Source organism: Toxorhynchites rutilus, chromosome 1, assembly GCF_029784135.1.
Source record: "Toxorhynchites rutilus septentrionalis strain SRP chromosome 1, ASM2978413v1, whole genome shotgun sequence".
Classification (NCBI taxonomy): Eukaryota; Metazoa; Arthropoda; class Insecta; order Diptera; family Culicidae; genus Toxorhynchites; species Toxorhynchites rutilus.
In genome coordinates, this window is record NC_073744.1 from 96,942,845 (window position 1) to 96,970,502 (window position 27,658).

Here is a 27,658-nt window from a genome sequence, read left to right on the forward strand (position 1 = left end):
TCGGCATATCGCATTAAATGTAATTTACAGTACAACATGTCCCAAGCTGGATGGGAAGAAATTTTCCAACTGTGAATCCTGTGGCGAGTGGCAAACGCAATCGCTAAACAGGAAGGTTTAGCCGAACAAGATGGGTATATCGAGTGATAACAAAACAATAAACTCTTTAGATTAAAGATGGTTTTGTGGTCCTGAAAAGGACCCTTTTTAGTGTTTGCTTTCGAATCAGCAGTCGGAAAACGCTCTTTATTTGGAGCTGGTATACTTCTTCACCGCTTTGGTACCTTCGGAAACCGCATGCAAGTTCACCGGGCAGCAACAGACTGATTGCGATCTGAATTTCCCTCGCCGTAATGGTTGTCCACTTATTGTAGTGTCTCAGACGCGGGGCTTCCGCTACGATACGCTCAAAGATGCATTGACGAAGCTCATGACGCTCATCGCCTTCGATGAGAAAGCGGTGTCGGGATGATCCGGATGCAGCACCTTATGATGTAGATAGCATATGATTCCTTCTCCTCCTTCTTGTCGGTTTCCGAGATATTCTTCTGCGCCGTGCCGAACTTTTTGGCGGCTTTTCCATTATTCCACTAGTCTTCGGTACCTTCGTGTTTGTTAGAAACAACTGCATGTGAATCCAACGAGCGAACAAATAGTAATGAATGTATTTTTTTGCCATCGCTCCCTTTTAACGCTCATTCGTTCGTCTCGTTGGACTCGCCCCTTTGGCTGAGTCTGCTGATTTATCTCTATCCTGTGAGCGTGTACCGCCAAAGTACAAAACGCACGGACCCGCAGAAAAATATATCATTCTCTTTCAAACCATAAATCAGTTCGATTGTATGGCATCGGTTCACATCACATCGCATCAACGGATTGGTGCCGGAGCACCAGTGTACCTAATAGCGGTTATAGAATTTCGCCCGCCGGAGTGCTCGAGTTGGCTTTCAAATCTGCTCACGACAATAAGAAAACCCGCCTACAGAACAGAGCACATTCGGTTCGGTGGCAACAACTAGTTTCAGCGAGTGGCAAACGCAATCGCAAAACGGCAGCAGGTAGAAGGAAAAAGTTTGTTTATACAGACTGCTTTGGTGGCAAAACCAGCCACCGTAAAACATGGCCTTTTTCAGGGCCATTAAACCTTTCAAAGAAGAGTTATTAAAAGTTTTTCACAATACATTTCACAATGCATTCTAAACTGACATAATATGACATATAATATAAACGGATTTATTTTGTTTATGCTTGTTCTTGAGCTTATTGGTGGCTGAGGTCTTTTAAATTGATCATTCAGTTTTCACAAATCCATACATGGTTTCCGAATTAAAAGTGGCTTCAAATTACAACACATTGTATGCAGGATGGCATTAACGAAATTTCTCGGTAGCAAGAACTGCTTTCTTTGGTTGATAACTGATGTTGAAAATTGACGGACGTTACATCTGCATTGTATAGAAAAATAACTAAGGAGCAACATGATGAGCTATGTATTTCCTGCTGCTCTGTTCTTATTTTAAAGGACTTTAATCCGAAGGTCATCCGTCCCTGTATTTACTGTTGGTTTTTCAGAACGCTTATAGCTCGTTTATTTCTCGACAGATCGTAAAGTTCGTCTCCAAAACCTCAGTTCTGTTTCATTTTTAATTATTTTGTTTGCGGAGACTACAAATCTTACAATTCATTCGTCTCCGAAACCACAGTTTAAGGGACGATAATATGCTCAATAGTGAAATATATGATAGTGAATGAGCTGATGACCACCTATGCATTCCCTATCACAGCCATCATTTTGATTGTACGATATGTGCATACGCCGAAAGATGCCCGGCTTTGAACATTTAATAAGTACAAAGCCTTCAGAAAAAAAATCAAGAATCAAGTTTGTAAAAAAAAACGCAAAAACACAACACCAAGAGTTCTTTTCAGAACCCCCAACATGTTCATAAACAGTAAACTAATCCATTTTTCAGGTAGATAGGTAGGTATTCACGAAGGAGAAGAAAATAAAACAATATATTTGAAATATATATTTAGCAAAAGCTGTCCCCTTTGTATAGTCCTACGTCACTCCGGTTATGTCCCCGACATTACCCACCCGTCTTTTTTTTATTTGTACTTAGTTGAGATTTCTATGCCAAATAACACGCCTTGAATGCATTCTGAGTGGCAAGCTCTAGAATACGCGTGATCACAGTGCAAGTCGGAGGAAATTTCTTTGACGAAAAATTCCCCCGACCAGAACGGGAATCGAACCCGAACACCCGGCATGTTAGTTATGACGCTAACCACTCGGCCAAGGGAGCACATCGTAAACCACACCTTCTCTCGATTCAATCACACACAAAAAGCATACTTAAGCGATATTCTGGTGGTGAGACACATTCATTTTTCGTGAGGACATCGACAAGACAACATCGTTGCCTAACGTGCTGGAGGAGGTGGACGGCGAAGGATCGGCACATACACGCGCAGAACTCTTTCCGTTAGGATGCCATTCAGCATCGAGAAAGTTCCGGAAAGATCTAATCATTGCTGGAAAATAATCTGCCAGTTCCTTTGGGAATTTTCAAAATATATTCATGTGAAAGAGTTTAATTGAATGTTTTCTATCAATGTTACACTGTGACTAAATATGTTTCAATCAAGTGCTATTAACAGGTGGTTATCGAGTTGGTATTAACCACTGGTGGGCTTCCAGTATCGAGGAAAATGTGGAAATATCTAATCGTTACTGAAAATAATCTGCTAGTTCCTCTGGGAATTTTCAAAATATATTCATGTGAAAGAGTTTAATTGAATGTTTTCTATCCATGTAACACTGTGACCAAATATGTTTCAATCAAGTGCTATTAACAGGTGGTTATCGAGTTGGCATTAACCACTGGTGGGCTTCCAGTATCGAGGAAAATGTGGAAATATCTAATCGTTACTGAAAATAATCTGTCAGTTCCTTTGGGAATTTTCAAAATATATTCATGTTAAAGAGTTTATTTGAATGTTTTCTTTCCATGTAACACGGTGATCAAATACATTTGGTTTTGTGGTTTTTCAATCAATCGCAATTAACAGGATAGGTTCTGAAGATTATTCTTCCCCATCAGTAGGATATTTCCGTATCCAATATTGGATGCATAAAACCTTGTGCCTCCAACGTAACGCTCTCGTTTTCGAAGTCGCCCAAATATCCATTCATTCAGAATGAATTCAGATTCAACTTCAAACAAATGTTCTCTAAATCAACGATAGTCCTACGTCACCCTTGCGGTTATACCATAGATATAACCCACTTCCTTTTTTTAATTTTCGTTCCAATAAGAATCATTCGATGGATTAGTTGAAGAATGATATTTCAATGAACTGAATAGAACTTATGTTTGATGGAATATAAATAAAATTTAAATTTAGGAACTTTTATGTTGGTTGCTTCGTGAAATTTCATATCAATGACCGATATCAATGCCAAATTGAAATTCGCCTTGAGGCATGTAGCATCGTGTTCCGTTGAGTTTAAAGCGAAAATGGAAATGGGTTGAGTAAACACTCAGAAAGTAAAAATTATAAATCAAATTACCTTTTCCATTTCAAATATATTTTCTCAATGATAAAATAACATTTTTTTTCTGGTGAGAAAACTTGATAATTGTGTTCGATAATTATAATTATCTTATATTACATTGATGAGTTTGTTTTTCTTTATTTCATCCATACATAACACAGGAGCCAGCTCGTCCAGAGCCAAAGAGGGCGGCTTTCATCATATCTAATTCTACTTAGGCATCTTCGTGATACATATGATACGCACTATCAAATGACTAATCACCATTTTTCTATCATTATCACTCGATTATGGACATTGGTGGAGTGAACCAAGAATACCTAACAACCAGACAAAACGGCCCTTTTCAGGGCCACCAAATCACTATCGAAGAGTTTAACAATGTAATTCTTCAAACATATCCAAAATCAACATGTAGGAGAAAACCTAACGGAATCCTACATCAACTATGCGGTCGTGTCTCGGACACAACCCTCCTGTGACTTTTGACGTAGGACTACGTCTTTCATTTCTATACCGGGGTGTAAAACCAAAGTTTCGAGAACGAAAGCGTTACGCTGGAGACCGAGATTTTGAGCGTTAATAGCTCTTAAACAACTGAACGAAATGGTATGATAAACACTTCATTTGAAAGATAAAATGTCTACGCGTCATATACTTGTTACTTTTTCATCCAAAAACTTGTTTCAATAGTCTTAAAATTGCTTTCAAAACAGGTTATTGAAATCACCAATCGGTATATAAGCGAGCGCCGCTCGTAAACCCACTCAGTTATGATTGAACAGCGATTGGAGCATGTTGTCGCTGTTGTTGTGAAGCTAATTTCGTTTATCATGAAAACGCTGATGAACGGTGTCACCAAGAGCCTGTTTGTGCACCTAAGGCCAAAAGGGAATCCATCAGGAGGAGAGTGATGCCACGGTTCCGCTTGAAACATCGGAGCAGCCGCCACACACACACATACACGCGCGGAATTCTCGTTGCTATCATCGTTGCTGAAAAATAATCTGCCAGTTCCCTGCGAATTGAAAAATACATTCATGCGAAAGAGTTTATTTTAATGTTTTCTATCCATATAACACTGCAACCAAATACATTTGGTCTTGTTATTTTTCAATCAATCGCAATTAACAGGAAAGCTTCTGAATATTTTTTTCCCCATCAGTGGAAATTTTCGTATCCAATATTGGATGCATAATATGAAAAACGGAAAATGTTTCACATCGCGAAAATCAAATCATTTTCGAGCGATTATTTGCTTTCTACTCATATAATGCTGCGACCAAATACATTTCGTTTTGGATTTTTTCAATCAAGTGCGATCAACGTAAGACCACGTCTTTCGGCAATTTATTAGAGGTGCAATGAATCTTTAGGAATTCCCGCTCTACGCGCACTGGCAAACAATGTTTACTCAACAATTTGTCAAACGAGAAATGGGTGTTGTGAGAAAGGATTAGCGAACGCGAAAACGACAAACGGGAGAAAGATACGTTTGGAGGTTGAAGGAAATTGGCAGAAAACTTCTTCATTCTATCATTCAAATAATGTGATTCATACCACATCGTTTGGCCAGAAAGAGATTATTAATGTTCAAAGGAGGAATCGAGTCCTCCGAGGAAATTACCCAGCGCAAATTAGAGTCGACTATCGATTGCGGCATTCGTACACAAATAATTTTATAATGCAGTTTCACCAAAGTGATTTCTTCGGATATATTCACTACATCATGTCATGTATTTCATATTCTTCATTAAGAAATCCATATCCATGGCACCTATCGGTAACGATTTATTATCGAAACCACGATTTTCGCTAAATGCTCCTTTCAGTTCGGTCTGTAAAAAACTTTTCTGTACTCTAATCCATCAAATTTGGAGCCCTGAAAAGGGCCGTTGATTATATGCTAAGCTAATATAGCACGCTCTCCTCGGATACGATGGGCCAGCTGGATGTCCTTGGGCATGATGTGACGCGTTTTGCATGGATAGCACACAAATTGGTATCTTCGAATAAGCCTCCTGCAGCGTCATAGCCGCGGAACTTTGGAAGCGCAAGTCGGTTTTGAAGTCCTGAGCAATTCCTCGATCCAAATGCTGCAAAGGTAGCTGCGGATCAGCAATTCGGTCGACTTCTGATAGCGATGAATTTCACGCAAAGTTCCCGGTCGATAGCGATGTGGCTTCTCCACCTATCCTGCTACTGGTGCGCTTATCCGAGCTGACTTCGTGTGCCTTACCACCGAATGACTAACGAGCTGTCTGCGAAAGACTAACGAGCTCGAGTCCTCACGGTGCGAGAGTAGAGTAAGAAATGAACGAAAGCAAAGGAAGCGTCATTTTATAAACCATAAAAGTATAGAATCTAAATCCCACCCTTATTATATTCGTGAGTATACAGTAAGCTTATATAATAAAGAGGGTGGGGTTTACATTCGATTCTGTTATGTTTTATAAAATGACACTTCCCTTGCTTTCGTTCATTTCTTACTCTACTCTCGCACCGTGAGGACTCGTTTCATCGGGACTAAGCAGACAGCTCGTTAGTCCTTCGGTGGTAAGGCACCACGAAAGCAGCTCGGATAAGCGCACCAGCCGCAGGAAGCGTGAAGAAGCCACATTGCTATCGACCGGGAAATTCGCATGAAATTCGTCGCTATCAGAAGTCGACCGAATTGCTGATCCGCAAGATACCTTTGCAGCATTTGGTTCGTGGAATTGCTCAGGACTTCAAAACCGACTTGCGCTTCCAAAGTTCCGCGGTTATGACGCTGCAGGAGGCTTATTCGAAGATACCAATTTGTGTGCTATCCATGCAAAACGCGTCACATCATGCCCAAGGACATCCAGCTGGCCCATCGTATCCGAGGAGAGCGTGCTATATTAGCTTAGCATATAATCAACAGCCCTTTTCAGGGCTCCAAACTTGATGGATTAGAGTTCAGAAAAGTTTTTTACAGACCGAACTGAAAGGAGCATTTAGCGAAAATCGTGGTGTCGATGATAATTCGATACCGATAGGTGCCATGGATATGGATTTCATAATGAAGAATATGAAATACATGATATGATGTAGTGAATATATCCCCATATCGAAGAAATCACTTTGATGAAACTGTTTACCGTTTGTCGTTTTTAAGTGTTGGGAAAGGGCATTATTTTTGCTGAGTAAATTCCAAGAAAAAATCCATTCCTTCTTTAAGCGTGATTCATTCTGCTTCGGATCAACGGAACAGTGATAATCATTTCATACAAAAGATAAAATGTCCAAGAGTTATATGATTGCTATTTATTGAGTTGGAAAATTGTTTCAATAGCTTAATGATAGCTTCGAAAACAGGTTATAAAATGACGCTTCCTTTGCTTTCGTTCATTTCTTACTCTACTCCATACTGATTTTAACCTCCGACCGAGAAGGTCGCGTTTTCTTTCAGCTCGGCAGTTTGGCGTTTTGGACAGCGGACTAGGACGTCTCCCCCTGGCGATTCCGAAGGAGTTAATTTTAATTATTTTTAAGTGGCAGCAGAAGAAGAGTGGAAGAAAGCAACAGCTCGCGTCGACTGTGGAGAGCGGGCGCTTGCCGGCAAACCGGAAAAGCGCGCGCTTTTCGGCGTCATAGACGCCACGCCCCTTTTTCGGGCAGTGTTGGCAGTTCAACTGTAGTGTTGCTAAAATAAAAAATATATTTAAAAAGAATTTAAACACGCATACAAACAGTGAAGTGGCTGAAACAATTATCACAGCAAGTGATTTTTTATAGTGATTCGCGTCAATTGGTGGTTTTAAAGTGCTTTACCGGAACAAAGTGAACTTTCGGGTACATATCCCACTAGTGAAGATCCCTCAGTAAGGAATTTTTTCGTGATTATCACACTTTTTTCTGCTGACTATATCAGTGATATAGTCAAGCAGAAGCATGGCTTCTAGTAGCTCCGGGCCTCCGGGAGGCCGGGCTACAAACTTCTATGAGGGCAGGCCTACCGAAGCCACCGCTCCACTATGGGCGGACCCCTCAAATGGCAACCTTCAAATACTGCTTCTCAGAGCGACAGGAGATAAGGTGCTTCCAACGAACCCCTTCACCGTGAGCAAAACCATCAATGCAGTTACAAAAGATTTCAACAGCGCAAAACCACAGCGCGATGAAAAGAAGAAACTGCAATACATCTTGACAACTAGGGACGAGGATGTTGTCGGTAAGTTGCTTTCTATTACTAAACTAATAGACAACACCCCTGTAGAGGTGATCTTCCACCCAACTTTGAACCAACGCAAATGCGTTGTAACATGTAGAGATGTAATCGATTTTAAAAACGAAGAACTAGCGAAAGAGCTTTCCGATCAGAAAGTGATCGACGTTAAGCGCATAACCAGAAAAGACGGAGAATCCATTATTCCTACACCAACACTAATCCTCACAATTCGCGGAACCGTTGTTCCCGAATTCATATATTTTGGCTTCATTCGCGCTGGGACTCGGAACTACTATCCGAACCCCATGCAGTGCTTCAAATGTTTTAATTTTGGGCACACCAGCAAAAGATGCAAGCGCGAGGACCCGCTATGCAGAAACTGCAGCAAAGAACATCCCAAAGACTTCGATTCTAAGATGTGCAACTCTCCAGCACTTTGCATCAATTGCCAAGGAAACCACTCCTCTTCTAGTAGGAAGTGTCCTAAATGGCTTGAAGAAAATGAAATAACTAGGACAAGAATAGATCGAGGAATCTCTTACAGAGAAGCCAAGAATCTACTCACCCAAAACAATGGTCCAACCTTTTCAAGCGTTTTACAAGATAGAATTAACAAAATTCGGGCACCAATGGCCGGCTGCAAGTGCAAATGCAGCTGCGCCTCGGCCGCTTCGGCCGCTTCTAGTCGCGAAAGCACTCCCTCAGTTATGGACACAACCATGACCGAATCGTCTACCGAAAGTTCGACAACCGAATCAGATAGCGAATCGGTAATTTCAATGGATACATCCGAAGCCCCGAAAAAAAACAAAAGGAAAATAAATAAAGAATCATCTTCAGAATCAGAACAAAAATCTGAAGATGAAACCCAAATCAATAAAGAAAGAAAAAGAACAAAAAATGAACCAAGAACCACAACACCAACGAATAACAACAACACAACCATAACAAAAAACAGCAACAACAACAACAACGCACATCAAACAAAAAACAACAACAACAACGTACATACATCAAAAAACAACAACACACACACAACAAACACCCCAAAGACCTCCACACCAAACAAGAACAACAACACCCCGAAGAAAGCTTCTCTTTCCAAGGGTAAAGGACAATCGAACTAATCCTCTTTGGATAGTCCAAACACAACACAACTAAGACTTAGGAATTAGAGTTAAATCACTCTAACACATTCACTCCAATACAGAAATTCGGGATACAATGGAATATCAGAAGTATCCGACAAAATATTTTAGAATTGAAAATGCTTATTTCGAGCTCCAATCCTACAGTCATAGCCCTTCAGGAAACTATGACACCAAACAACTTCGATAAAAATTTCATTCCAAAGTTCATCACATACTTCAAAGAGGGTCCCAACCCCTCAAAAAACGGAGTTGCAATCGCAATCAAAGATGGCACTCCACATGATCTTCTTCCCATTACCACTGATCTTCAGGCAGTGGTAGTGCGCATTAAACACCCCTTTCCAATCACCGTCGTTAGCATCTACATCACTAATGATTCCGATCCGAACACTCTACGCGGCCAACTGGACCATCTGTTCGCCCAACTTCCCGCCCCAATCATGCTTATGGGTGATTTCAACGCCCACTCATACGCCTGGGGAGGTGCATACCTCGATCGAAAAGGATCCATCATTGAGGATTTCATATCCGACCATTCTCTTCTCCTTCTTAACAACGGCCAACACACCAGAATCCATTATTCTGGTACTACTTCAGCCATCGATCTCACTATAGTATCAGACAAACTATCTTCAAAACTTTCTTGGAACATCCACGATGATACTTGCGGAAGCGATCATTTTCCAATCTTCACTTCCTTCGGCCAAACTTCTCCAGAGTTTTCAACAAGGCCAAGATGGAAATTTGAATACGCTGACTGGGCTGGCTATCAGTTTGACATTGAAAACCGCCTCTCCGCTAAACGAGATTGGACAGCCAAGGAATTCTCCAAAGTTGTCCTAGAAGTTGCAATGGTCCACATCCCCAGAACCAGTGGCATCCCTGGCAGGAAATGTGTCCCATGGTGGTCGCCTGAGCTGAAGGCAGCGATCAAAGGTCGACGTAAGGCCCTACGCAAATTAAGAAAGGCCCATCCGGACAGCCCACTGAGACCCACTCTGCTTGCAGAGTTCCAAAGGGCTCGCAAAGAAGCTAAGACTGCTATCAACACAGCCAAGCACAACAGTTGGGTTAAATTCGTCAGCGAAATTAATCCCAACGCGTCAACAAAGGATTTATGGAGTAAGATTGGCAGGCTTCATGGAAAGAAAAGAAGCAAAGAATATAATCTTCTAATTAACGGTCAATACACCAATGACCGGAAAATCATCGCCGAGGCGTTTGGAGATTTCTTTGCTTCCGCCTCCTCCAATCAAAACTACGACCAAACCTTTCTAACCCACAAAACGGAATGCGAAAGAATTCCCATCGATTTTCATACCGATGTGGAATTTGACTTCAACAAAAACCTCTCCCTCAAAGAGCTCGATTGGGTACTGAACAAAGTCAAACAAGGATCCACAGGACCTGATGACATTAGCTACCCTATGCTTAAGAATCTACCCCATCTCGGGAAAAAAGCACTTCTGAAGCTCCTCAACAAAGTCTGGGACAGTGGAACCCTCCCCAGTTGCTGGAAAGAGGGTTTAATGATCTGTATCCCGAAACCAGACATGAACAACCATCTTCTTGACAATTTCCGCCCCATCACTCTCCTAAGTTGTGTTGGGAAAGTCTTGGAAAAAATGGTCAATCGACGCTTAACGACTTTTCTAGAGTCAAATAAGCTGATTGATCCCAGACAATTCGCCTTCCGTGCGGGAAAAGGTACAGAAGATTGCCTTGTAGCAATCGAAAAAATCCTAGACGACGCAACTGAAAAATTACACCACATTGATATTGTTTCCCTGGATTTATCCAAGGCCTTCGATCGGGCATGGAGGTACCCAGTGCTGAAAAGCCTTTTCGACTGGGGGATTCGTGGGAGATTAGGTCTCTTCGTTAAAAGTTTTCTAGAAAACCGGTCTTTCAAAACCGTTATTAACAACCACCAATCTTCTCTAAAAATCCCAGAAAACGGCTTCCCACAAGGCTCAGCACTTTCACCAACCCTCTTCAACATTGCCATGCAATCTCTATTCGAGATTATCCCGGACCATATAAAGGTCATAGTCTATGCAGATGACATCACTCTTATCTCTACGAGCTGCTTCGGCTTAATTCAGAGAAAGAGGCTTCAAAAAACCTTAGACTCCATCCAAAACTGGGCTCTAAAAACAGGTTTTAAAATTTCCCCGGAGAAATCCAAACACATACATATCGGAAAAGCTCTCAGAAGGAGAACCTATCTTCAGCTCAACAAAATCCCGATCCCTACAATGAGGACATTGAAAATACTAGGGGTTACTTTCGACAAGAAACTCAACTTCCTATCACATTCCCAAAAGACCAAAATAGCCACCAGAAAGAAATTGAACATCATCAAGTCTATCGCAGGCAACCTAGCCTCTGGTCATAGAAAGACGTTACTAAATGTTGTAAATGTTTGGTTGGTCCCACAAATCCTTTACGGAATAGGCACCTTCAGCCGTGGAGGGGACAGGGTGTTAAACACCATTCAACCAATTTACAATAAAGCAATTAGGCTCGCAATTGGCGCTTTTCCCACCAGTCCCACTCTTGCTGTAATGGCAGAAAGTGGGCAACTTCCCTTCACCCACCTGGTAACAAAAGCCATCACCAATAAAGCCATCCGTCACTTGTCACTCCCCGAAAGCGACCACAATGTCCCATTAATACATAGAGCTAAAACATGGTTCAAAAATCTCACGAACAAAGATCTTCCCGATATATGTGAACGTTCATCTGCGACGGGAAGAAATTGGAACGTCAAACCGCCGAACATTAACCTTGAACTTCTCAAGACAGTTCGAGCAGGAGACCCTTCTCCAAAAGTCAAAGCCTGCTTCAATAACCTCGTTGCATCCAATTTTCAAATCAACCACCAGGTATACACAGATGGTTCAGTCAGTGCCGATGGAGTTGGATGTGGAGTCTTTGAGAGTAGATACACTGGTAGCTTTTCTCTTCCACCGCAATGCTCCATCTTCAGTGCGGAAGCTTTCGCCCTTTTAATAGCTACCCAAGAATGCACCCATGAGTTTCTTCCTACCACAATATTCTCAGACTCAGCTAGCTGTCTCCACGATCTTCTGAGTGGAAACAGCAAACACCCATGGATTAAGCAAACAGAAGAGGCTGCTTCAAATAAAAACATCTCCTTCTGCTGGGTTCCTGGTCACTCAGGAATCCGTGGAAACACAGCCGCCGACATACTGGCCGGCAAGGGCAGCAAAATAGATCCCCCAGACATGCCCTGTCCTCCATCTGACATTGTCCGCTGGGTAAAACAGCAAGTCCGTGAAAGCTGGGACATAGGCTGGATAAACAGCCGTCCCACTCATCTTCATAAAATTAAAAATTCCACTCTCCCTTGGGATGACCGCCTCAATAGTAGGGAAAGGCAAGTCCTTACCCGTCTTCGAATTGGGCACACTAACTTCACCCACTCACACTTGTTCTGCAGAGCCGAAAAACCCCAATGTGCTTGCAACGAAGCTCCGGTTTCCGTTAGCCATCTTTTACTTGAATGTCAACATACCAAAGATGCTCGAGTCCGACACAACATAGGTCAGAGTCTCCGAGATATCCTCAGTAGAGACGAGACCCAAGAAACCAATTTAATTGCGTTTCTGAAAGAAACCGACTTCTTTGGTAAAATCTAAACCGAAATACTAAATACCTTGGAAAGTGCTTATTAAAGTTCGCCACTTCACAGTCATGTATGCGTGTTTATGTGTGTATACACATGTATGTACGGGTCGGAAGGAAGGTATTCATACATGTATATACACGCATTCAATAATATTAAATAACAAATAATATAATATATACTTTCATACCCACATCTATCTTCTATCCATTACATTATACTTTAATCAACTTCCTATTCCTACAGCCACACTCACCAAGGAGAATAAATTCATTAAATAAACCTCTCCATTTTTCAGCTATACTATATACCATTAAATTCAAAACCACTATATTTTATCATCTATTCAAACTGTATTTCATTTCATTTCACCCCACCCCACACCTACTCCTCCCCTCTTTCCTTCCCATACCACTCCCACCCCCTCCCAATCCACTAATCCCACCCAAATCCTTTCCACTCCTTTCCTTCCTATCCTCCTGAGAGGGGCCGTTTTGTTTTTTGGCTTTGGAACACGCCTTTCGCTAGGTCACTTGTGCTTCGTTACTGCTTTGGTCCTCGGATCAGTAAATTTTTACTTTTCTTTACAGCATATATTAAATATCTTATGAAGCATAGGATCCCTTCCTACCTTCTTCTTTAACCGAGAGTCGAGCGGACGGGTCTGATGAGTGATTTTGTTGGTTTCCCTTTCGCCAGTCCCCTCTGGACTGGTTTTATTGTGGCTCTTCACTGGGCTGGAGGCGAATGAACTGCAAAGTTTAAAGCCTCTTAAAAACAAAGAAACGAAACGAAACTCTACTCTCGCACCGTGACGACTCGTTTGTTTGGGACCAAGCAGATAGCAGGTTAGTCTTTCAGTGGTAAGGCACACGAAAGCAGCTCGGATAAGCGCACCAGCCGCAGGATAGGTGAAGAAGCCACATCGCTATCGACCGGGAACTTTGCGTGAAATTCATCGCTATCGGAAGTCGACCGAATTGCTGATCCGCAAGCTACCTTTGCAGCTTTTGGATCGTGGAATTGCTCAGGACTTCAAAACCGACTTGCGCTTCCAAAGTTCCGCGGTTATGACGCTGCAGGAGGCTTATTCGAAGATACAAATTTGTGTGCTATCCACGTAAAACGCGTCACATCATGCCCAAGGACATTCAGCTGGCCCGTCGAATCCAAGGAGAGGGTGCTATATTAGCTTAGCATATAATCAACGGCCCTTTTCAGGGCTCCAAATTTGATGGATTAGAGTTCAGAAAAGTTTTTTGCAGGCCAAACTGAAATGAGAATTTTCGTTTGGATGCCATACAGCATCGAGAAAATTCCGGAAAGATCTAATCGTTGCTGAAAAATAATCTGCCAGTTCCCTGGGAATTGAAGAATACATCCATGCGAAAGAGTTTATTTTAATGTTTTCTAATTATATGGCGAACACAGCGACCAAATACATTTGATTTCGTAATTTTTCAATCAAGTGTAATTAGCTGGAAAGCTTCTGAAGATTATTCTTTCCCATCAGTAGGATATTTTCGAATCCAATAATGGATGCATAACATGAAAAACGGAAAATGTTTCGTATCGCCAAAATTATATAATTTTCAATCGATTATTGCTCAGTCGCCGAAATTTTCATACTCAGAGAGTTCATTCTCCTCTAGTTTGCCTTCCAAATTGCCATCGTAAACCACACCTTCTCTCGATTCAATCACGCACGAAAAGCATACTGAAATGATATTCTGGTGGTGAAACCCATTCATTTTTCGTGAGGCGTCGTGCACAAATTACGTTACGCGATAAGGGGGGAGGGGTTAGATGTTGCGTTACTTTCTGTTTATTAGAGATAGGAAATTGCGTTACGAAAGGGGGGGAGGTTCAAAATCCGGATTTTTGCGTTACGTAATTTGTGCACGACGCCTGAGGACATCGACAAGACAACATCGTTACTGAACGAGCTGAACGGCGAGGGATCGAGGTATTCATTACCTGGCTTGACTTGACCTGAAATGCAATCAGTTTGTTTTTACTGTGAGGGAGCGCAGAAAAGCCGATCGATCAGAAGGAGAAGAGAATGTGACCAACAGAGTATCAGCAATACGGTTCCTCGGGAAGACATAGAAGCAGCCGCCACACACACATACACGTGCGCAACTCTTTTCGTTTGCTGGTTATCGAGAGGAAACCTGGAAAGAAATGATCGTTGCTGAAAAATAATCTGCCAGTTCCCCTTGGAATTGAAAATTACATTCAAGCGAGTTTATTTTAATGTTTTCTATCCATATAATACTGCGACCACATACATTTGGTTTTGTGATTTGTCAATCAAGTGCAGTTAACAGGAAAGCTTCTGAAGATTATTCTTCAGGACAAGGTTTTTTGTATCCAATATTGGATGCATAAAACCTTGAGTCTTCAAAGTAACACTCTCATTTTTGAAGTCACCCAAATATTTATTTATTCATTCATTCAGGATGGATTTAGATTCAACTTCAAACAAATGATCTCTAAATCAACGATAGTCCTACGTCACCCTTGCGGTTATACCATAGATATAACCCACTTCCTGTTTTTACACACTTTTTCAATTTTTTAAATTTTTGCTCACTATCTTTCAGTTGGTTTTTGATTTTTTTTTCTGAATGCTTTGTACTTATTATATGCTCAACGCCGGGCATAATTTCTTCTTCTTCTTTTTGGCTTTAAGAGGGTTTAAACTTTTCAGTTCATTCGCCTCTAGCTCTGAGAAGAGCCATTGAGCACCAGTCTTGAGGAGGCTGGTGGAAAAAGAAGAAAAAACCATATTCAGCGGACCTGTCTGCTCAGATGTAAAACCGGGCGAAGGCAGGAAAGGATCCTATGCCATATAAGATGTTTAATATAAGCTGTAACGTAATTGTATTGTTATTAAATTGGTACCAAAGCGGCGACGAAGCATCGTAGAACCAAGCTCTAGAACAAAGGGAAAGGGAGGGAGTGGGGGGGGGTTGGTGAAAAGGAAAGGAAAGGTAAGGAGAAGGGGTGGGATGGAGTGGGAAGGAATGATGTGATGTTGGGTGATTTATAAATGTAGTTAGTTTAATGGTGTTAGTAAAATGCTGGATAAGTATGAATTAGTGTGGTTAGAATTGAGTAAATAAAATAATAATATGTTTAAAAGGTATGCTGTTTTATTATATAGTACTGCTGCATATGCTGGAAAAAGTTAATTTGTGAGTTATATATGGAAGATGCTTATGTTTATATATTTTTATTTGTTTTAATATTTTTGTATGTTATATGTTTATAGATGCATACACATACATACGCCATTTTTGTAAGATTTGTAATTTTGTACATAAACCTGTGCATGCATGCGCATGTACATGCATACATATATATACATTTTATTTACTTATATCTACATGTATATGCATACGCGGCGGTGAAGTGACTAACTGAAATAAGAGTGTATTTTAGATTTTACCAAAGAAGCCGGTTTCTTTCAGAAACGCAATCAAATTGGTTTCCTGTGTCTCGTCTCTACTGAGAATGTCTCGGAGACTCTGACCTATATTGTGTCGGACACGAGCATCTTTGGTGTGTTGGCATTCTAGTAGAAGATGCCTGACTGAAACTTGGGCTGAGTTACATGCGCAAAGTGGTCTTTCGGTTTTCTTCATTAGGTGTGAGTGTGTGAAAAAAGTGTGTCCAATTCGAAGACGGGTTAGCACCCGTCTTTCTTTGCTGTTGTTTTAATCAAACCAAGGAAGTGTGGTATTTTTGATTTGATGGAGATGGGTGGGAGGGCTATTTAACCAGCCTATGTTCCAGCTTTCGCGAATTTGCTGTTTGACCCAGCGAACTATATCAGTTCGAGGACAGGGTATAACTGGTGGTTCCATTTTGCTACCCTTACCGGCCAGTTTGTCTGCGGCTGTGTTTCCGAGCATTCCGGAATGACCAGGAACCCAACAGTAGGAGATGTTTTTTTCTGAAGCAGCCTCTTCTGTCTGTATTATCCATGGGTGTTTACTGTTTCCACTGAGCAGGTCTTGAAGACAGCTAGCTGAATCGGAGAAAATTACCGTAGGAAGGTGATCATGGGTACACTCTTGTGTAGCTATTAATAGAGCAAAAGCTTCCGCACTGAAGATGGAGCATTGCGGTGGAAGAGAAAAGCTACCGGTGTATCTGTTCTCGAAAATTCCACACCCAACTCCATCGGAGTTAACAGAACCGTCTGTGTAGACCTGGTGTTTGTTTTGAAAGTGAGTAGCCGTGAGATGGTTGAAGCAGGCTTTAATTTTTGGTGGAGGGTCGCCTGCACGGACAGTCTTGAGAAGATCAAGATTCACGTTCGGCGGTATGACGTTCCATTTTCTTCCCGTGGCAGTTGAAAGTGCACATATATCGGGAAGGTCTTGGTTCGTGAGGTCTTTGAACCAATTTATAGCTCGAATTACTGATGGTGCATTGGGGTCATTGTCAGGAAGTGAAAGTTGTCGGATGGCTTTGCCTGTGATGATTCTTGTTACAAGGTGTTTGAAAGGCAGATGACCACTTTCCGCCATAACAGCAAGAGTGGGGCTTGTGGTGAAGGCTCCTGTTGCTAGCTTTATTGCTTTGTTGTAGATGGGTTCAATGGCGTTGAGTACTCTGTCCCCACCACGGCTGAAGATGCCTACTCCGTAAAGGATTTGGGGGATCAACCAGATATTGATGATTTTAAGCAGTGTTTCTCTGTGTCCAGAGGATAAACTTCCTGTAATGGATTTGAGGATATTCATTTTCCTGCTGGCGGCTTTTTTGACCAATTGAGCATGATGTAAAAAGTTAAGCCTGGTATCGAAGGTAACACCCAGTATTCTGAGTGTTCTCTTCTGAGGGATTTCGGATTGATTAAGCTTTAGGACGGATTTCTTTTTGAGTGTTTTGCCAATGTGAATGAATCGGGATTTTTCTGGCGAAAATTGGAATCCTATGTGTTGGGCCCAGTTTTGTATGGAATCAATTGTACTCTGAAGTCTCTTTCTCTGTGCTAAACCAAAGCCACTGACAGAAACAAGAGTGATATCATCAGCATAAGCAAAAATGTTTATACTGTCGGGAATTAATTCAAAAATAGGTTGCATGGCAACATTGAAGAGTGTTGGAGAAAGGACTGAACCTTGGGGAAACCCGTTTTCAAGAATTTTCAATGAAGACTTGTGATTGTTGATGATTGTTTTAAAGGTTCTGTTTTCCAGAAACCCTTTGATGAAGAAGCCTAATCTACCACGAACCCCCCAGTTGAAAAGATTTTTCAGAACTGGGTACCTCCATGCTCGATCGAAGGCCTTGCTAAGATCGAGTGATACAACATCTGCGTGCAGATTACTTTCAGCGGCGTCGTCTAGGACTTTTTCGAGAGCTACGAGGCAGTCTTCTGTACTTTTACCCGCGCGGAAGGCAAATTGTCTAGGGTCGAGCAGCTTGTTTGACTCTAAAAAGGTCGTTAAGCGCCGGTTGATAATTTTTTCCATGATTTTACCGACGCAACTCAGAAGAGTAATGGGACGGAAGTTGTCCAGCAGGTGATTATTCTTGTCTGGTTTAGGCAGAGAGACCATTAGGCCCTCTTTCCAGCAATTTGGGAAAATTCCACTGTTCCATACGTTGTTGTAAAGTTTTAAAAGAACTTTTTTCCCAAGATAGGGTAGGTTTTTCAGCATTGGGTAGCTGATGTCATCTGGTCCAGTGGAGCCGCGTGTTGTTTTGTTTAAGGCCCATTCTAGTTCTTTGAGGGAAATAGTTTTGTTGAAGTCAAAATTTGCGTCGGTGTTAAAATCAATGGGGATTTTTTCGCATTCTGCCTTGCGGGTTTGGAAGGTGGTATCGAAGCTTTGGTTGGATGAGGTGGAGGCAAAGAAATCTCCGAAAGCCTCTGCTATAGTTTTCCGATCATTTGTATAATGACCGGCAATTAGAAGGTTGTATTCATTGTTCCTTTTTTTGCCATGAAGCCTGCCAATTTTGCTCCATAATTCCTTTGACGACGTGTTAGGATTAATACCGTTGACGAATTTAATCCAGCTGTTATGCTTGGCTGTTTTAATAATAGCTCTAGCATTTTTGCGAGCCCTTTGGAATTCCTCTAGCAGAGTGTGCTTAGATGGGTTATCCGGATGGGCCTTTCTTAGCTTGCGTAAGGCTTTTCTTCTGTCTTTGATGGCTGTATTTACTTCAGGTGTCCACCATGGGACGCATTTTCTACCAGGATTTCCGCTGGTTCTAGGAATGTGTCGTATTGCAACCTCAAGGACGGCTTGGGAAAAGTCCTCGGGTGTCCAATCTTGTTTGGCTGAGAGGCAGCTTTCAATGTCACATTGATAGCCAGCCCAGTTTGCATATTCAAATTTCCATCTAGGCCTTGTTGAAACTTCTGGAGAAGGTTGGCCAAGGGAAATACATATTGGGAGATGATCGCTGTTGCAGCAATCATCGTGAGTGTTCCATGAAAGCTTTGAACAAAGTTGAGGGGATACGATGGTGAGATCTATGGCCGAAGAAGAGCCAGAAGCAGAATTGATTCTGGTGTGTTGGCCGTTGTTCAGAAAAGTGAGAGTATTATCGGAGAGAAAATCCTCTAAAATGGACCCTCTTCGATTGAGGTATGAGCATCCCCAGGCATACGAGTGAGCATTGAAATCACCCATAAGGAGAACTGGGGAGGGAAGTTGGTTGAGAAGATGTTCCAGTTGACCCCGAAGAGGAGCCACATCGGACGTAGGAGAAATGTATATGCTGGCTACTGTGATTGGAAACGGAAGGTTTATGCGTATTGCCACTGCTTGTAGAGTGGTGTTAACGGGGAGAAAATTGTGGGGGGTGCCGATTTTTATTGAAGTTGCAACCCCGTTGAATGAAGGGTTGGGTCCTTCTTTGAAATAAGTGGTGTAACCTTTGATAGAATCTTTGTGAAAATTTTTCTGCGTCATAGTCTCTTGAAGAGCTATGATTGTGGGATTATATTTATAAATTAATGTTTGTAATTCCGGAAAATTTCTTTGGAGACTTCGAATGTTCCATTGAATGGCTAGTTTGTTCGTTGGAGTGAATGTATTGGCGGGTTTGGTGGATCTTATTTACCCTTGGAAGGGGTGCTGTTCTTTCCGGATCTCTTGTCATTTTTGTTTTGTTTGTTGTTGTTTTGTTTGTTATTTTGTGTGTTGTTGTTCTGTGTGTTGTTGTTTTGTGTGTTGTTGTTTTGTGTGTTGTTATGTGTGTTGCTGTTTTGTGTGTTGTGGTGTGGTGCGTTGTTTTGTGTGTTGTTTTTTTGTGGTGTGGTTTCCTTTGATTCCTGATTGTTTCGTGTCTTCTTCCTTTGTTTCTCTTTATTTTGTCGAAGTTCATCTTCTGAGGTTTTTAGCTCTTCTGAAGATGTGTTTTTGGAAGATATCTTCCTCTTGGTTTTTCTTGGGGCCTCAGATATTGTCATTGAAACATCGGAATCATATTCTGATTCGCTGGTCGAGGTATCAGATTCGGACATAGTAGTGTCAACTGTGGATGGAGTACTTTCGCGACTTGTTGCCGGACTGTTTTCAGCTGAAACGCAACTACATTTGCACTTGTTGCAGCTAGCAGTCGGTTTTTGAATATTATTTATTCTGTCTTGTAGAACACTTGAATATGAAGGTCCATTATTTTTAATGTTGTACAGATCCTTGGCTTGTTTATATGAAATGCCTTGATCTATTCTAATCTTAGTTATGTTATTTTCTTTTAGCCATATTGGGCACTTCCTGCTTGAAGAGGAGTGGTCCCCTTGGCAATTAATGCAGTGGGCGACATCGTTACACGTTTTGATTTCTGTGCCATGTTCTTTGCCGCAATTTCGACAGAGTGGATTCTCGCGTTGGCATCGTTTCGACGTATGTCCAAAGCGGAAGCACTTGAAGCATTGCATCGGGTTCGGGTAAAAATTCCGAGTCCCGATGCGAAGGAATCCAAATAAAATTATTTCTGGGATCACTGTCCCACGGATGGTCAGAATTAGGGTAGCTGTGGGGATAACTATATTGTTTTCCTTCCTAGTGATCCGCTTAACTTCGATCACTTGTTGGTCGGCAAGTTCAGTGAGAATTACTGATTCAGGTATTTCAATCACTTCACGGCATGTGACAACGCATTTGCGTTGATTTAATGTTGGGTGATATATTACCTCAACAGGTGTTTTATCGATGAGTTCATTTATTAAGAGGAGCTTACCGATGGTGTCCTCGTCTCTGGCCGTTAAGATGTACTGCGTTCTCTTCTTATCGTCCTTTGATGGTCGGGCGTTGTTTTTATCAAAATCTTTCACGAAATTGGCGATGGTTTTGCTCACAACAAATGGGTTGGATGGTAACACATGATCTCCTGTAGCACGCAAGAGTAAAATTTGAAGATTACCGTTCAGAGGGTCAACCCACTCTGGAGCGGTACGTTGAGTCGGCTTTCCTTGGTAAAAATTTGTAGCCCGGCCTCCCGGAGGCCCGGAGCTACTGGACGCCATGATATTGCCTAGCTACACCCTGGGTATAGCCGGCAGAATGGTTTCGGTTTACACAAACCTCACAAAACACTATTCGGATATGTGCGAGAAAACGTTTAACACACTCAATGGAGAAAAACGAAATAGCCCAAAACTGATTAACTGTAACGCGAAAATTTGGAAAAAACGTACTAAAATTTTTCAGTCGTATACACTTTCAGTTCAATCACTTCACCGTTGTAATTCGTTTGCGTATATTCACGCTATGTATTATTTGGTTCTAAACACTAAAAGAGGCACTATGAGGGTAGCGTCAGTGACGCCACGAAAGCGCGCGCTTTTTCCGGCAAGCCGGTGAGCGCCCGCTTTCCACGGTCGAAACGAGCTGATGCCTTCTCCTATTCGCCTTCTGCTTCCACGCCAAATGAATCCGCTTCAAAATCGCCAACGGGAGACGTCCCAGTCTGCTGTCCAAAACGCCAAAACGCCGAGCTGAAAAAGACGACCTTCTCGGTCGGAGGTAAAAATCAGTGGGGCATAATTTGGCTATGAACATATCGTACAATCAAAATGATGGCTGTGATAGGGGTGGTCATCAGCGCGCGTTTTGTAAAGTAGCTAAAGTAGCGGTACACGCTCACAGGATAAAGACAAAACCGCAGACTCAGCCAAAGGGGCGAGTCCAACGAGACAAACGAATGAGCGTTAAAAGGCAGCGATGGCAAAAAATACATTCATTACGATTTGTTCGCTCGTTGGATTCACATGCAGTTGCTTCTAACAAATACGAAGGCACCGAAGATTAGTGGAGTAGTGGAAAAGCCGCCAAAAAGTTCGACACGGCGCAGAAGAATATCTCGGAAACCGACAAGAAGAAGGAGAAAGAATTATATTGTGCTGAAGCAGGTTCATTCCGACACCGGTTTTTCATCGAAGGCGATGAGCGTCATGAGCTTCGTCAATACATCTTTGAGCGTATCGTAGCGGAAGCCCCGCGTCTGACCCACTACGATAAGCGGTCAACCATTACGGCGTGGGAAATTCAGATCGCAATCAGTCATTGCTGCCCGGTGAACTTGCATGCGGTTTCCGAAGGTACCAAAGCGATGACGAAGTATACCAGCTCCAAGTAAAGAGCGTTTTCCAACTGCTGATTCGGGAGCAAACCCAGTCCTTTTCAGTACCACAAAATCATCTTTAATCTGAAGAGTTTATTGTTTTGACGTAGGACTACGTCTTTCATTTCTATACCGGGGTGTAAAATCAAAGTTTCGAAACCGAAAGCGTTACGCCGGAGACCGAGATTTTGAGCGTTAATAGCTCCTAAACAACTGAACGAAATGGTATGATAAACACTTCATTCGAAAGATAAAATGTCTACGCGTTATATACTTGTTACTTTTTGATCCAAAAACTTGTTTCAATAGTCTTAAAATTGCTTTCAAAACAGGCTATTGAAATCACCAATCGGTATATAAGCGAGCGGCGCTCGGAAAACCACTCAGCTCTAATTGAACAGCGATTGGAGCATGTTGTCGCTGTTGCGGTGAAGCTCTTTATTTATCATGAAAGCGCGGATGAACGGTGTCACCAAGAGCCTGTTTGTGCACCCTAGGCCAGAAGGGAATCTATCAGGAGGAGAGTGATGCCACAAACGGTTCCCTGGGAAGACATCGCTACACACACATACACGCGCGGCTATTAACAGGTGGTTATCGAGTTGGCATTAACCACTGGTGGGCTTCCAGTATCGAGGAAAATGTGGAAATATCTAATCGTTACTGAAAATAATCTGCCAGTTCCTCTGGGAATTTTCAAAATATATTCATGTGAAAGAGTTTAATTGAATGTTTTCTATCCATGTAACACTGTGACCAAATATGTTTCAATCAAGTGCTATTAACAGGTGGTTATCGAGTTGGCATTAACCACTGGTGGGCTTCCAGTATCGAGGAAAATGTGGAAATATCTAATCGTTACTGAAAATAATCTGCCAGTTCCTTTGGGAATTTTCAAAATATATTCATGTGAAAGAGTTTAATTGAATGTTTTCTATCCATGTAACACTGTGACCAAATATGTTTCAATCAAGTGCTATTAACAGGTGGTTATGGAGTTGGTATTAACCACTGGTGGGCTTCCAGTATCGAGGAAAATGTGGAAATATCTAATTGTTACTGAAAATAATCTGCCAGTTCCTTTGGGAATTTTCAAAATATATTCATGTGAAAGAGTTTAATTGAATGTTTTCTATCCATGTAACACTGTGACCAAATACATTTGGTTTTGTGGTTTTTCAATCAATCGCAATTAACAGGTTAGCTTCAGAAGATTATTCTTCCCCATCAGTAGGATATTTCCGTATCCAATATTGTATGCGCCCGCAACCGATTATTGCTCAGTCGCCGAAAGTTTCGAGCTCAGAGAGATCATTCCCCTCTAGTTTGCCTTCCAAATTGCCATCGTAAACCACACCATCTCTCGATTCAATCACACACAAAAAGCATACTTAAGCGATATTCTGGTGGTGAGACACATTCATTTTTCGTGAGGACATCGACAAGACAACATTGTTGCCTAACGTGCTGGAGGAGGTGGACGGCGAAGGATCGACACAAACACGCGCAGAACTCTTTCCGTTAGGATGCCATTCAGCATCGAGAAAGTTCCGGAAAGATCTAATCATTGCTGGAAAATAATCTGCCAGTTCCTTTGGGAATTTTCAAAATATATTCATGTGAAAGAGTTTAATTGAATGTTTTCTATCCATGTAACACTGTGACCAAATATATTTCAATCAAGTGCTATTAACAGGTGGTTATCGAGTTGGCATTAACCACTGGTGGGCTTCCAGTATCGAGGAAAATGAGGAAATATCTAATCGTTACTGAAAATAATCTGCCAGTTCCTTCGGGAATTTTCAAAATATATTCATGTGAAAGAGTTTAATTGAATGTTTTCTATCCATGTAACACTGTGACCAAATATGTTTCAATCAAGTGCTATTAACAGGTGGTTATCGAGTTGGTATTAACCACTGGTGGGCTTCCAGTATCGGGGAAAATGTGGAAATAACTAATCGTTACTGAAAATAATCTGCCAGTTCCTTTGGGAATTTTCAAAATATATTCATGTGAAAGAGTTTAATTGAATGTTTTCTATCCATGTAACACTGTGACTAAATATGTTTCAATCAAGTGCTATTAACAGGTGGTTATCGAGTTGGCATTAACCACTGGTGGGCTTCCAGTATCGAGGAAAATGTGGAAATATCTAATCGTTACTGAAAATAATCTGCCAGTTCCTTTGGGAATTTTCAAAATATATTCATGTAAAAGAGTTTATTAGAATGTTTTCTTTCCATGTAACACTGTGATCAAATACATTTGGTTTTGTGGTTTTTCAATCAATCGCAATTAACAGGATAGCTTCAGAAGATTATTCTTCCCCATCAGTAGGATATTTCCGTATCCAATATTGTATGCGCCCGCAATCGATTATTGCTCAGTCGCCTAAAGTTCCGAGCTCAGAGAGTTCATTCCCCTCTAGTTTGCCTTCCAAATTGCTATCGTAAACCACTTCTTCTTCTTCTTCTTCTTCAATGGCACTAACGTTCCTAGAGGATCTTCGCCGTCTCAACGTAGTATTACTTGCGTCATTTTTTTTTATTTGTACTTAGTTGAGATTTCTATGCCAAATAACACGCCTTGAATGCATTCTGAGTGGCAAGCTCTAGAATACGCGTGATCACAGTGCAAGTCGGAGGAAATTTCTTTGACGAAAAATTCCCCCGACCAGAACGGGAATCGAACCCGAACACCCGGCATGTTAGTTATGACGCTAACCACTCGGCCAAGGGAGCACATCGTAAACCACACCTTCTCTCGATTCAATCACACACAAAAAGCATACTTAAGCGATATTCTGGTGGTGAGACACATTCATTTTTCGTGAGGACATCGACAAGACAACATCGTTGCCTAACGTGCTGGAGGAGGTGGACGGCGAAGGATCGGCACATACACGCGCAGAACTCTTTCCGTTAGGATGCCATTCAGCATCGAGAAAGTTCCGGAAAGATCTAATCATTGCTGGAAAATAATCTGCCAGTTCCTTTGGGAATTTTCAAAATATATTCATGTGAAAGAGTTTAATTGAATGTTTTCCATCAATGTTACACTGTGACCAAATATGTTTCAATCAAGTGCTATTAACAGGTGGTTATCGAGTTGGTATTAACCACTGGTGGGCTTCCAGTATCGAGGAAAATGTGGAAATATCTAATCGTTACTGAAAATAATCTGCTAGTTCCTCTGGGAATTTTCAAAATATATTCATGTGAAAGAGTTTAATTGAATGTTTTCTATCCATGTAACACTGTGACCAAATATGTTTCAATCAAGTGCTATTAACAGGTGGTTATCGAGTTGGCATTAACCACTGGTGGGCTTCCAGTATCGAGGAAAATGTGGAAATATCTAATCGTTACTGAAAATAATCTGTCAGTTCCTTTGGGAATTTTCAAAATATATTCATGTTAAAGAGTTTATTTGAATGTTTTCTTTCCATGTAACACTGTGATCAAATACATTTGGTTTTGTGGTTTTTCAATCAATCGCAATTAACAGGATAGGTTCTGAAGATTATTCTTCCCCATCAGTAGGATATTTCCGTATCCAATATTGGATGCATAAAACCTTGTGCTTCCAACGTAACGCTCTCGTTTTCGAAGTCGCCCAAATATCCATTCATTCAGAATGAATTCAGATTCAACTTCAAACAAATGATCTCTAAATCAACGATAGTCCTACGTCACCCTTGCGGTTATACCATAGATATAACCCACTTCCTGTTTTTACCACTCGATATCGCCATCTTGCTCGGCTAAACCTTCCTGTTTAGCGATTGCGTTTGACATTCGCCACAGCTTTCAAAGTTGGAATATTTCTTCCCAGCCAGCTTGTGACATGTTGTACAGTAAATTACAATCAATGCGACGTGCCGAAGCACTACTCAGTGTCGCATTGGAGGCGATTTTAATCTGTAATTGAACATTTGCGATGACAGTGGTATAGTGTCGACTTTCAATGTGGGTTCATAATTTGGACCCCGAACTCTATGTTTACAAAAATGTCCAACTAAATATTTCGCATTACAGGTCCGTCTAATTAGCTAAATGTCGAGCAAAATGTAAATTACTGTTCTTTCAATCTAGAAGCAATTTAAGATTTAGTGAAAATTGAATAATCGGGAAAGTTCCCAACCATATGCTCAGAACAACTGCCTAATTCTCATACTCATCATATCCTGGCAAACAAATTATGAAAAAATAAATTTGTGTTTTATAATTTTTTGGGATATTGTTTTAGACATCATTGAACTGTACTTCGTAAACTCTTTTTTTGAAAGGTTGAAAGGCCCTGAAAAGCGCCGTGTTTTATGGAATGGTTTCTATTTAGAAAACTTAGTACTCGTGGTTTTGAAAAAAAACCATTTCGTACGCCCTCGATGCCGCCTTGTTCTGGATTTGCCATTAAAGCAGTTTGTATAAGGAACAAACTTTTTGACGTAGAACTACGTCTTTCATCAAGGATGTCAAATCAGAAAACAGGTCACGTTTTTATGAAATAAAGTTAACGTTAATAACTATTTTTGCCGCGAACGGATTTTGGCGATTTACATACTAAACGAATCGGAAATTCCGTAAGATTTGTTTAATATGCCATACATTAGAATCCCCTTGTTAGTAAATGGTTAAAATTCATGAAAACTTTAAGTGTTTCTATTTCCCCATACATTTGTTCTGTCCATTTGAGTGCTTTCCCGAACAGAGCTATCAATAACGAGCAACTTATCGACGACCAACGGAGGGGACACGGGTATTGCTTGATTCAAGTTCTACCCACTAACGTTTTCTTCTTATCTTTCTATTTCCAGGTTACAATCTTCCCGCCAAAACTGCGCTTCGTGGTGTTGTATAGTGAGAGTGTGGAAAAGAGTGTTGCCTGTATTAAACCTGTATTAAGGCTAATTTATATTTGAAATAATAATTCAAGGAATACATATTAGTTAGAAAAGATATAGGAGTGAAAAAGAAAATTTAAACAAATTACTGACTAATCCAGGTGAATTGTGTGCTAGTTGGGGCCTCTCCTGAGGTCAAGTGGTTTATTTCCGTTTAATTTAAAGTGTTTCTGTGGTGAGTAATCGGTGATCACAGTTGTCACTGATCTTTCAACCGGCTAGCAAACGGTAAGCAACGATTTTTTCCATTCTTCTTCATTGAAAAGAATTATAAATAAATATATTAATAACACGGTGGGTTAATTAGCCCAGCCGTCATCATGGCGGCAAAGAACAGCGGTGGTACTCTACCACCAGATAGAAGTAAAAAAAGAAATTATACTGATACAATGCCATTTTGGATGGATCCTTATGGTGAGTTTGAGGCAGCGCACTTACTTCTACTTAAAGCAGAAGAAGGCTGCAACCTTCCTAAGAACCCGTTCATAGTTGGCAAATCTATTGAAGATGCGGTGAAGGGTGAGATTGAAAACGCCCACATCGAAGAAAACCGTACACGGTACGTTTTAAAAGTCAGAAAACCTGAACAAGTTGA

The 27,658-nt window shown here is 41.3% G+C and overlaps 1 protein-coding gene across 1 annotated transcript; it reads left to right on the forward strand.

The window, feature by feature from the left end:
• Nucleotides 1–468: 468 nt before the first annotated feature.
• LOC129761216 (uncharacterized) lies at nucleotides 469–27,020 on the forward strand. The gene is made up of 5 exons (XM_055758931.1): nucleotides 469–494; nucleotides 7,603–7,754; nucleotides 7,800–8,521; nucleotides 21,334–21,559; nucleotides 26,977–27,020. The coding sequence occupies exons 1-5, from the start codon at nucleotides 469–471 to the stop codon at nucleotides 27,018–27,020; spliced, it is 1,170 nt and encodes a 389-aa protein (XP_055614906.1).
• Nucleotides 27,021–27,658: the final 638 nt, after the last annotated feature.